The sequence below is a fragment of the Danio rerio genome, chromosome 4 (assembly GCF_052040795.2).
Source record: "Danio rerio strain M-AB ecotype USA chromosome 4, GRCz13ab, whole genome shotgun sequence".
Taxonomy (NCBI): domain Eukaryota; kingdom Metazoa; phylum Chordata; class Actinopteri; order Cypriniformes; family Danionidae; genus Danio; species Danio rerio.
In genome coordinates, this window is record NC_141024.2 from 23,015,341 (window position 1) to 23,028,261 (window position 12,921).

General features: G+C 36.1%; 1 protein-coding gene across 13 annotated transcripts in view; it reads right to left on the bottom strand.

The window, feature by feature from the left end:
* kmt2e (lysine (K)-specific methyltransferase 2E) overlaps positions 1-12,921 on the bottom strand; it is a 57,860-nt gene that overhangs the window by 27,021 nt on the left and 17,918 nt on the right. For all 13 annotated transcript variants that reach the window (XR_015483137.1, XR_015483138.1, XM_087248244.1 and 10 more), the window contains one exon: positions 3,258-3,442. Coding sequence is in view for 11 of the 13 variants with exons in the window: in XM_087248244.1 (XP_087104370.1) it covers positions 3,258-3,328 (71 nt within the window). In the remaining 2 variants the exon portion in view is untranslated. The remainder of the gene's footprint in view (positions 1-3,257; positions 3,443-12,921) is intronic.

A 12,921-nucleotide genomic window follows, 5' to 3' on the forward strand; every position in this document is an offset into this window, starting at 1 on the left:
TGCAGCTTGTTAGAGCCTTGTGGAATAAATCTGCGTATGGACGCTGAAGAGACACTAAAACCCAGACGGGCGTAAAGCTACGCGGCAGCACGGCCCCTTAAGCAGGCTAAAGCTCCGGGGCCCAGCTGTCACTCAGCTGGTCACCATGACAACAGGCCCGGCGCAGTGCACCATGGCAACACAAAGTGACGAGGCAACAGAACGGAGCTTCGCATTTAAAGAGAAACACACGGCTTTCATTCAAGAACAAGCTGCAGACGATACGGCACGTGATAACACATGTATTAGACAGTGAATGACGACACTTCCTTCGTTGAAGCCAACAGAATAGTAACAGCAATTTAAGGAGTGCAAGACATGCTATCGGACTACAAATAACAAACTGCCAACGAATACTCAATTCAATTCTGCACTTCTTAAAGCAACAGTACATCTAACAATAAAAATAGAGAAACTGCACCAAACTTTTGTCATTTGTAAATGTTTTTTTTTTGTTTGTTTTAATATAAATTGTGCAATAGATTAAAAGGGGTGAAGTTAACCAATAAGCAAGGTAAGCAGCCGCTTAGGACCTCATGAAATCTGAGGGCCCTCAAATAAATACACAAAAGTATGAATGATACCTTTGAATCGTTTTCTATCATATTATGTCAGTTGTAGGTCTAAACCTTTTTTTTTTTAATTTAAACGTAATTGTTAAAACTATGCAAATGTGTCCCCCCAAACTCAATCATGGACCAGTCCAGCAGTCAAATCAGTAAAGATATTATTATTTTACAACAATTTTAACTTAAAATGTAGAAAAGGAGATTGAGTGATATGAAAAACGTTATATAAATAAAAAATAATTTAAAACAGGCTAACAAAAGGTGCACTTTAGGACTTTTGGGCCCCGTGGCTTGAATTGCTTAGGGCCCCTAAATCACTAAATCTACCCCTGTGGATTTCGGTAATAAAGGTCATCTATGTTTACATAAGCTAAATACTGTTAGTCTTAATATGTATAGCTATCCTATAAAAGCATACAGCAGCACTATGTATATCATATTCAGCGCTGCTGTGCCTGTTTTCAAGAAATCAGCTGAGAAACTGAAGAAAAAGTAGCATGTAATAAACATTTTCAATACATCCATATGTACAAGCTTATTTAAATGTGATAATTCGTTTGATAGCACCAATAAAGATTACAGGATATGTGTATAAATATGTTAATGTGTTATATATAAAAATCAGATACAAACACCACCACACTCAACAAAATCCAGGAAAACATGAATAACGTACCCTGCCATGTAATCGCTGCAATTTAATCTCCATCTTGTTTAGCAATAATCCAATTTTTACTGGTGTTTCAGCAGAATAAACAACCGTAACTTTAACGTCTACATGCACAGCAGCAGTGAATGATTGTTAATGGCAAATTCATCAACAGAACAAAAATGAAATGCAACCCTTATGAAAAAACTAGATGGTTATTATTGTGAAGCACTGTTTACCCTTTGAAAAAATAAATAAATGATAATGATATAGACTATTAGTCTATGCTTTTGTATGTTTTCATCTGTTATTTTGTGATGTCTGGAAAATATCCTCATAGGAGATTAAACTATAGTAATTAAAATAATAAACATGTTTTTGAAACATAGTAAAGTGTATAATGTGTACCACTCTTTGTTAATGAATGCTACCGAACTCTGAAGCATAGTAAACTGATAAACTGTAATAATTACTGAAATGTTATTGTAAACTTTAGTGCATTGTCATTATAGCGTAGAAAACTGAAGCCTATTTGAATATTTTATTACTATAGCAACAATATAATTACTATGACAGTTTAATTCAAGTAGTTACCTATAGTACGCATCCAGACGCTATAGTATAGCATTTTTTTCATGTAATGTACAGTATTTACATTATTTTTACTTCCTGCCCTCCATCTGAATTCCGCGCATCACCACAACCACGTGATTGAAAACAACCTATTCTTTTGCAGGACGTCCTTGTGATACAGTGAAAGTTAATAGTTAATTAAATTCTTAAAACAGTTAAACCGAAAATAAATATTAAATAATTAAATAAATAAATAAACACTTCATATTGGTTAATGTTGTGAAAAATGGAAATATTAAAGGATCCGTTCATCCATTTTGTGGATTATATTTAGGAGAAAGGCATTAGATCAAAATAAGTGGACTCGACTTGTTAATGCGATGTTGAGATGTTGGTGCTGCTGGCAAAAAATGAAGAGCAGATAAATGTCAGAGTGACAGGGCCAGGTAATGTTTTCAGGTACCAAAAGGAAAAATTGTAATAACACCTACAAAAATTATATAAATGTTATGGTTATAAAACCTAAAAAAAGGAAATAAAACCTATATTATGAATTTAGAAAATAGATTTCACTGCAAGTTTTAAATCTTCCATCCAGCAAACAAATATATCAGATGCTTTTAGAAGATCTGGCCTGCAAATTATCACATTTACAGTGTTTTATTGCAATTTTCGGGCTTCTTCTACAAAGGATTAATCTGAAAATCGATGATTTTGTTTAAAAATGCCCTCCACTCACAGTAGTGTTTCCCAAAAATTGCTCGCCCGCACGGAAATGCCTGAAAATGCTTATGCTGCTGCACTGCGCATGAGAAAAACGGTCCTCATGTTCAGCCACAGAACAACAACTGCGAGTAAACATTCCGCCTCCGTTGAAGAAATGCAATCTGAAGTATGAACAAGCTGACATTAATCTTTAACAACACCATCGAACTGGAAAGCAGTCAAAACAACAGTACTACAATGTAGCCCACCATCTTGCTCTGGGGTGAACTGGCCGCATGACTAAAAATGTGCCTTGAATGTGCTTTGAAATGTATCCAGATTGGAGAGGACTTCTTGTTGATAAAAACCCTGTCAGTGTAAAGTTAATAGTGTTTTCAATCTGAAACCTCACAGTGTGGAGAAGCCCTATGTGTCTGAAAGCTCCAATCCACCACCATCATCATCTTGATATGAAACAAGCTGAAAACCAAAAATAATGAACTCTCTCTTTTTCTGTCTGGACAGAAGAGCAACATAGCATGTTTCTGATGAGAAAGATGCAGATAGATGAGAACGGAAGCGGTTGGTGGAAAAATAAGACTAGAGATGCATTTCCCTCTGCTGATGCAACCAGAAAGAGATGAACAAAATGAAAGGAAAGGTAGCGATGAGTCAATACGTAAAGAGAGTTTTGTGTGAGAAAGAAAGACAGAGGCACTCACTCTGAGCCTGCAGCCATGTCCAGATACGAGGTGTTGGCCGTGTCCACCCCTACTGGGATGACTATGCTCATGACGTTCTGTGCTGGGAGTCTCTTGTCCTACTGAGTCCAGAGCACAGCAATCCAAAACACTGAGGCATGTCAGCCACAGCACTCATTGCACACATCTAAGTGCATCCACAAGGCCTGAAAAAGATGGAGAGACAAAACAGTTAGAGTCAACTTTCATCCAGATACAAGACACAATACACAGGGTTCCCACTTGAAGTCAAACATAAAGACTTTCACTGTATAAAAAGCATAACTTCCAGGACATCTAATGAAAGTAAAACAGGATGCTGTATTGATAATATAATATTAAAATAGCTTGAATATAACTTTGCATGACTTAAATAGCCATTATGAGAACAACAATTAATAATTTACCTCAGATTTTGAAACAAATCTGAAGTACTCACTGTTTGTGTGGTTGTGAAGTGCTCCCTATTCTATGTTAAATAGGTCAATAGTAGTTCTACAAACAATTTATTTAGCCTTTCTGTCATCTACTAGTTTTTAAAGAGGTCATTTTGAAGACGAAGCTCTTAAAATGTTTTTCATCCTTAAATGTTTGGCTTTGGGTAACAGGTACAGTAATGTGAAATCATATGACTTAAGTGACACCACAACAGCAGGAATGAAATAACATGATTTTTAAAAAAATTATATATACACACATATATTCAAACTAAAATGTATAAAGTAAAATATATATAAATATGTATATATATACACACAAATTTCCTGACTGTCAATGCCTGGAAAAAAACTTTTAATAAGGCATGAGCAGGAATCCCCAATTTTTTTTGTATGAAGAGCTAATTTCCTAATTCCCTTCGTGATTTTTAAAAATAAATAGAAAAAAATTAATTTGTGTATTATATAAACTAATGTAGTATAACTTTTAACTATGACTTATTGCAATAAAAACAATCACATTTATAACACAGTGGAGGTCAATGCTGAATACACTAGTCAAGCAGAAGCTGCCTTTGTCTTGATTCGCTCCCCAAAGTCTCTGCATTGTCCTCTATGCGTCTTATGTAAATTTTAAACTAAATCTGATTAATTTAGACAATTTAAATCTCAACATTTAATTTCAGATAGTGTTTTCGTAGCTTAACAATAAAACAAACAAATAAAAGGTTACATAACATTTGAAACTACATTCTCTAAACTTGTCTCAGATGAGATGGCGAGCCAATTCAAAGGTTACCATGGGCCAACTTTGGCCCGTGGGCCCTAGTTTGGGCATTTTTTGCCATGAGAGTCCGTGGGAGCTCTAAATACAACACAAAGAGGGCAATGAAACCATGTCAAGGTAACATTTATTGACACTACATAATAGGGATGGAACAATAACAGGTTTCACAGTGTACCGCGGCTTGGAAAAGTCAAGGTATTAAAACTGCAAAAAAAATTATGTTTTTTAACCTGACAAGTTTACTGTTCAAAAATATAATAAATGTTTCTTAAAATAAAATTTATTGTGTTTTCAAAGACGTTGTTTTTACTAAGACATTTAAAAAGAACTTATTTTAGTGCACTGATAACAATACTGTGATAACCTTGGATAAAAATATCACTGTATGATACCATCAAAAGCTTATACTGGCCTATGCCTACTACATAATAGGGCTGCACAATGTATCGTTTCAGCAATAGTCACATCACAGGATCTATGACATTGAATCTGCATTATTATTGACCAGAATTTAAAAAACACATTAGAAAACACTCATGATTTGTGGTTTTTGCCATGTTTCACCATAAAGTTACCATTTATTACATAATTAACATTATTTTTATGTGTTTTTATCATTTCATTTAGTTTAAAAACATTCAGGCATAAGAAATTGCATTTCTAAGTAGAGTAACTGCATTTATGTAGGTGTTATTTTACATTTGATTTAGAGTTGGGCAATTTGGCCAAAAAAAAATCTAAATCTTGATTAATTGAACATTTTAACTTGATTACAACTAATGAAAGATTATTTTATTTATTTTATGTTTGGCTCTCATAGTTCACTGAGAGGTTTTGTACAGTAAATATGCTGAGTTGCTGACATATTACAAGTGAGAGATTTCTGAATAAAGATGCATCACTTGATTTTAAAATAAGTGAAGGGAACACACACTATCTACTATCTATGATTATGTGTCGAACATCAACGTTGAACAGCTAAAATTAAAACACATATTGCCTAAAATGAACAGAGTAACATGATGAATAACTTTTACTTTTGGAAACAAAATTAATTATTTTCAAGGTTTTTCATATTAAATGTAGAAAATAAGCGGTATCTCTTCTAAATAACATAACTAATAACATAATTGCATAACTAATAACATTACTAAATAACATAATTGCATATCCTATAATTAATTTTCAAACCAGTCCATTTCTTGCATCTTCTGTAAACAAAAAACTTAATGAAAATAGTACTTTAAATGTACTGGAAGATATGCTGTCTCAAGGCATCTGTGACACAACTTCTAATCATCGTCAATGTAGTGCAAAGAGTGGGTCCTACTTGACCAGAGATCAGATGTGGCTGCAAAGTGGCCTCAGAATAAATCAGCCACAGTCTTTAACAGAGCAGGCTCACGTGACAAGTCCTGAACAAAATTAAATCACTCACAGGTTCTGAATGTCAATTTCGATTACTTTTAGATAAATCGCCCAGCCCTAATTTGATTAATAAATATTGCTAGACTTAAAAATAATAATAATAAAAAGCTGTATAATTGAGTTGTACAGTATTGTTGCTCTAATGTATTTCTCAATGATTGTGATTGATTATATTTTATGAAGCTGCACATTTAAAAATCACCCCAGTGAATCCTTTCCAAATAAACATTTATTTCATGTTCAAAAATCGCAATCTATATCATATAAAAATGAAATATCGCAATGTCATTTTTTAAATATCGTGCAGCCTTCTACATACAGACAGCATGTATTAGGAGACCTGGTTTCGTAAACAGGATGTGACACACTCTTCAAAGTGTAATTATGAATCACAGCTCAAACATGAAGCCGTCGTTGGCCCTGCGGCATGATGTTATTCAATTCAGCACTTCAATGGTTAACAGTGTATGATACATGTCTGCTTTCATTTGGAGTTGGATTAAGAACAAAAGACTGGCATTTAAATTAAAGGTTTTTGCTTTGGGTACAGTTGCATTGGTCCTTGAAGAAAAAAAAATACAGTGTTTGAACATGTCCTTTGTAGGACATGGGAGGGGAAGTGAAGATTATTTCACCTCATAGATAATCAACCTTTGCAGAAACAACTATCAGGCTGTGTAGTGACTCTTCATGGACGCAAGGGGGCAGAGTTGCATGCCTGGTCGGAGCGGTCAATAAAGTGAAGGAGAGCAAATACAACATGGAGGTGGCCTTTTATATTTTCAGCCCTTATCCATAAGCGTCCACTTATATGCGCACACACAAAGCTATTGAGGGGTTTTAATGTTGGAGGCAAAAAGAAAACTGGGTTGAAAGATAAATGATTAAGCATTGTATGTTTCTAGCAGATTGAGATGAATAGATGGGTTAATAAAGGCGGGAACTGGTATTGACAGACAGCGAAAGACAGCCAATCAGGGGCTTCCTTTGCAAGTAACGTTTTAATCCTGGTCAGAAGGGCTAAATATGTCACACTGACATACTTCCCCTGGAACAACAAACAGGGTGGCGACAAAGGAATTAAAGTGCGTGTGTGTGTGTCTGTGTGTGTGTTGTGGTGATAAGTGGGATTAGACGAGGGGCAGATGCTGGGACATGCAGTCTACACAGATGAAACCTAGATTTTGGCAAGATTGTTGAGCTTCTAAACAAAAAGTGGAGGGAAGAAAGACTGGCAAAATAGGATAAAAGAGTCCAAAACTGACCAATTTCAATAACTAGTGATGCTCATTCAATGTAGTTTCTATTACACTCATACTTTAAACAGTAAATAATGCATGGACAGACCTTCTGAATGACCATAAATAAAATGTTTTAGTTACTTAACACTTTAAAACGCATTGTAACCACCTGGTTTACCTTTTATCCAAAGGTTATCATTATCATAAGTTTATCATAATATTTATCAAAGTTATGTCAGTATATTATTTAATCCAAGATGATGTGCAAGCAGTGCACATTAAAGGGCTTTTTGACCATCAAAACAACAGAGGGAGCTTTGAATATTCCATACATACTAGGGCTGCACAATATATCGTTTTAGCATTGATATTGCAATGTATGAATCTGCAGTAGTCGCATCGTGTAGACATGCAATGCTGGGTTAGGATTATATTTGAGCAAAGGTCACAGTTCAGCCAAGATTTGTGGAATCAATGCAGAGTTTAACCATAATGGAGTGCAATTTGATAGTTTGCATCTTTTTAAGACCCGAGAGAGATTAAAGTATTCAAGCACAAGACCCTTTGCTAATTGATAGTTTAATAAAGAATCATTTTGTTGCATTACGATAAAGACTTTGCAGTGTAATTTTCCAATATCATGCAGCCCTAATACATACTTATATCTTTTTATCTGAGAAGAACATAATAACTACAAGACATTTCACCATGATCACAGAAGACAAGACACTAGGGATGCTCCGATCAATCGGCTAAAGATCGGTATCGGCCAAAGATCGGTATTGGCCGATAATTACATTTAATGACTCGATTGGTACTCGCAAATCTGGCCGATCTCATGAACCGATTACAGGTGTTTGTTTAGGAATTTACAGGCAGAGGAAGACGCACATGCACTTCCGTATTTTATACATAGTCTACAGCAGCTATAACACAGGAGGAGGTAAATGATGTGTGGAGTCATGAACAATCAATTCACTCGCATCACAACAGATAAAATATATACAGATGCATTGTGACCTCCGTCTATTGGTGCGAATCACATAAGCGACGGTCTTTTCGTTGGAAGTGCAGCCATTTTATTTGCCATGTTTTAAGCCGTTGTGACATGAGTAGAGCGATTGTTTGTAAATTTTCTCACTACTTTTTATATCCATGTTGTTTTCTGTAATACTGGCCATGATATGTTTAAAAAAGAAATGTGTTCAAGAGTTTATATGCAACAACCTTAATTTATTCACTTAGGTAAGGCGAGATCTCCACTTATGTATCATACTAAGAGGGAATATGTGCTTAATGCATTTTAAAGCTTGAAGCATTAGAATCGGTACTCTGTATCAGCCGATCACCATGTCAAGGAATCAGTACTCTGTATCGGCTGCAAAAATCCTGATCGGAGCATCCCTACAAGACACCCATTAAAATTTCACTCAGAATAACAGTAGTTTATATATCAAAAGTTGTTAGGATTATTAATAACAAAAATCATGTGATAACAATAAAAAATCTTTTTAAAGATGCGATGTGGCCCTAAATTACTAACAGATTATTATTTAAAATCATTATTCTTACAAGGTTTCCCCTTTTGTCAACAAGATCTTTATTATTTTAAACATTTAATATGATTACCTATTCTGTTAAATATAAAGTGCACTTCAGAATAAGTATTTTGTTTAAATTAGAATCTAACAATTACATAATCCTAATGTACCTGCATAATACAAACATACTATCATTTTTATATCTGTGATTAAATCATCTGAACAACAACTTTAAAAATAGTAATATTTACCTCTTATATGCTTGTGTGAAATTTTGATTTTCCCTACCAGGACTATGATTTAAATCATTGTAAATAAACAAAGCCTGAACTTGCATGCCTGCACACAACACACCCCTTGACCAGCCATAACATGTCCCTTAAGATACACACACCCCTATGAGGGTTGCACGTCGTCTTCTTACTATTAGACAATACAATAAAATGAATCTGTCATCTGCGCGTGCTGCATGCATGATGGAGAACAGACCTGCAGACTATATGTGATATGTCAGAGACGCATGTGTGCCCTATAAAAAGCATAAAGTCTAGCGGCAGGCAATAAAGCAGTTTAGAGAGCGGCAGAGATGACAGGTGTCAGCTTTGAAGCTAATTAATAGCAATCTGACGATGTGTGTCGGTTAGTGTGTGATTTACTCGGTAGGAAACTACAATTCTCCCATATTTGGCCGCGTCAGGTCGCTTTCACAGGCGCAGTGGGTCTGATATATTGGGGATGTTTCGACTGCTGTGAGAAATGAATGGAGTTTCACAGCTCTTGTAACAGCACAGGAAATAATAGCTTGGATCCAAACCTAGTGAACGGCCTCGCTGTCCTTTGTTTACACAGGCATTCTTCTTCTAAGGCATTTTCAGGCTGAATTGGAATCTAATAAGTGACTGATTTGAAATGCTCTACATAGGCAGCATTATGGAGCACAAATAGCTCACACAAATAGAGACTTGGAGACGCCACTCTATATTGATTCCAATAAAATTTGATCCAAGTAGATAAAAAAAAACAGATTGTACAAATATGAAACGTTGTTTAGATATAAAACTGTTTCCGCCATCGAGAATTGTATATATTTATATATTAATTATATAATATTATCCACACACACATAGCATATTTTCTTGAAATGTTGGACTCATTTTAACATAAAGACATTATAATTTAAGCCTATCAACATTTTCGATATTAATAGTGGTAAAATAAAATAATACTTATATCACTGTTGATACTTTATGATTCTTTTAATTTCATTGTTTATGTAAATTAAGCATGGGACGATAACCAGTTTCAAGGTTTAAGTGGATTGGAGAAGTCAAGGTATTAAAACTGCTATACCGTTCCTAAGGTATATGTACGTTTTTTTTTTTTTATGTGTTTATGTGTTTTAAAGAAATCAGTGTTATTTAAACTAATGAAGACAGCAGAAGTCAATGATTAATTTGAATGATTTAGCCTGTTGTTTACTTTTTTATATATTGTGTTCCATGGGGGAAAAGTTGCTGCTTTTGACACAGACATTTAAAAATAACTTATTTTAGAGCAGTAATCACAATACAGTGATGCAGTGAAATTTTTATCCAAGGTTATTATACAGTCAGAAACTTATACCAGCCCATGCCTACTGTAAAGCACTTTAAATTACCATTGTGTATGAAACGGCTATATAAATAAACTTGTCTTGCCTAACGAGTCTACTACAAAATAAAAACAACATTGATATTTATAATTATGATAATAATTTTAGTTTAATTATAATAAAAACAAAATAATAATACAACTATAGTGCTAAATAGTATTAGATATTTTTTATTCCTGTATACAATAATAATCATAAACCAAAAAGAATTAACATTATTAAATAAGGACTTCAACTAAATTTATATGTGACCTCCACAAAATGTTGAAAATGCTTGATTTTAATATTATTATTGTACAATTTATTTAGTTTGTTACTGTGATTTAAAAAAATGTCAGAGAAAGTCAGAAATATTTTTTTTGAAAAAAGGCACTATAGTTCATCCTGCTATATTTATTCATTCATTTTCTTTTCGGCTTAGTCCCTTTATTAATCAGGGGTCGCCACAGCGGAATGAACCGCCAACTTATCTAGCATGTTTTACGCAGCAGATGCCCTTCCAGCCACAACCCAGCACTGGGAAACATCCATACACACTCATTCACACACATACACTACGGCCAATTTAGCTCATTCAATTCACCTGTACCACATGTCTTTGGACTGTGAGGGAAACAGGTGCAACCAGAGTAAAACCACACCAACATTGGGGGAACATGCAAACTCCACACAGAAATGCCAAATGACCCAGCCGGGACTCAAATTAGTGACCTTCTTACCGGGAGGTGATCGTGCTACCCACTGCCCCACCATGACGCCCCATCCTGCTATATCATATTTAAAAAGGAAACTTAACAAAATTACAAAGAGCATATTCGTAGGAGTAAGGCGAGCAAAAATATTTGCCTAACTAGATGTTGCGATGAAAATCTGCAGTCAGCACACACAGTGATCGCAATAAATTACATTTTAACTGTGGTTGTTTAGACAGAACTGGTAAGTTCAACTGGACTTGTTATGGTCATAAGAAGTCCAAGTGTTTGGAAACAGGGATTATACACTGCTGTTAAAACCAAATCCTGTAGGACAATCAAGCCACAGGTGTCTTAAAATGCTCCCTTGGTAGGCAGCTTGCTATGTTTTGGAGTGGAGCTTAAGTAACCATGCCTTCATGAAGGCGTAACAAACCCAGGAAGAGGGTGAAAAACAGACAACAGTGTTGTGTAATAAACCCATTTCCCTTAGAAAGCATACGGTGGTCTCTTTCCAGCTTTCTCACACTGAGTCTGTTCTTCTTGGCCACAGCAGGGCAATCCTGCCGTCACTGCTCAGGAATGTACGCATGCGCACTGCCTCTCTCTATACACACACAGATAACCATCACATATGTCCTCTGAACACCCAGACGAACCCTTTCTTTCCTCTCAAGCGCTCACACACATTGAGCCGACATCTCCCTCTTCGGAGAGGTGTGGAAAAATCTAGTACAGTAGAGCATTCCTGGCTAAATCCAAGCCTCCGTCACGCCCATTTCCTTCAGTAGAAGCGTCTGCCACTCAAAAGAGAAAGAAAGAGAGAGAGAGGGAGGAAAAAAAAAAGAAAGAAAACCCTTCCCTGCCCTACCCGGATTTCTTTCCCTCCCCTCTGCACTTCCTAAATAAACCCTTGACACTTGGACGGAAAGGGAGGGGTGGATGGGGAGGAAAAAAGGGGGAGAAGGTTGCAGGAATACAAGACCAATTAAATGGTCATGAGGAAAGAGAAGCCGTTTAAAAAGCCCCATGAAAAGATGCGCAGCTTTTGAGACAAATAAAAGAGAAGCATCCTCTTCTCCTGTCCTTCCTGTGGCTTCGTCTAAGAAATGATCATGAGGGACCAATTCTGGCACCGAAACGAATCCAACTGTTTTTCTCGTCTCTCTGTATGGACACAATGTCGTACGGGAAGCTCCTCCTTCCGGCTGCTCGCTACAGCGCAGGGAAACCCACAGACTCATGTAGGAGTGTCAACACATGTTTCTTCATTTCTCTCCCCATTTTTCCCTCGTTCTCTCTCTCTCTCCCTCAGTCATTTTCCTGGTTTGTGGTGTTTGGTTTTCAGCAGGGAGAGATGGAAATAAAGCAGGCATCCGAACACTAGCTTTCACACCATTCTCGCAGGCTGAGTCATTGCAGCCTACGCTACACAGAGGCTCTACACAACCACGTGCCTCGAAAATGCATGAACGCACGGCGAGAGCTTTTCCTGACAGTCATTGATAAAGATTCATGAGGTATGGGGTTGTATCACCTTGTTCGTGTCTCTCGCTGTGAGACAAATACGCCACAATCGGAGCACAATCATGGCCACCGGCCAGCTCCAGTTGTTGATGTGAAAGATGCTCACTGGAATATTCTAGTATGTTTACTACTTTTCATACTGAAGGACCAAGCACTTGTGCCAAATGTTCAATGACAGAGATGAACGATGGCTTGCTGGATGCTAAAACAGGCAATGAAAGAAAAAAAAAACAGACTACGTCAAGTCTATAAATCAGAATATCACTAATTTGTGGGTGGGATCTTTCGATTTGGGGCAGTAAGCAAAGACAGGTCTCAGGTTGTATTTTATCTTGGCTTCTC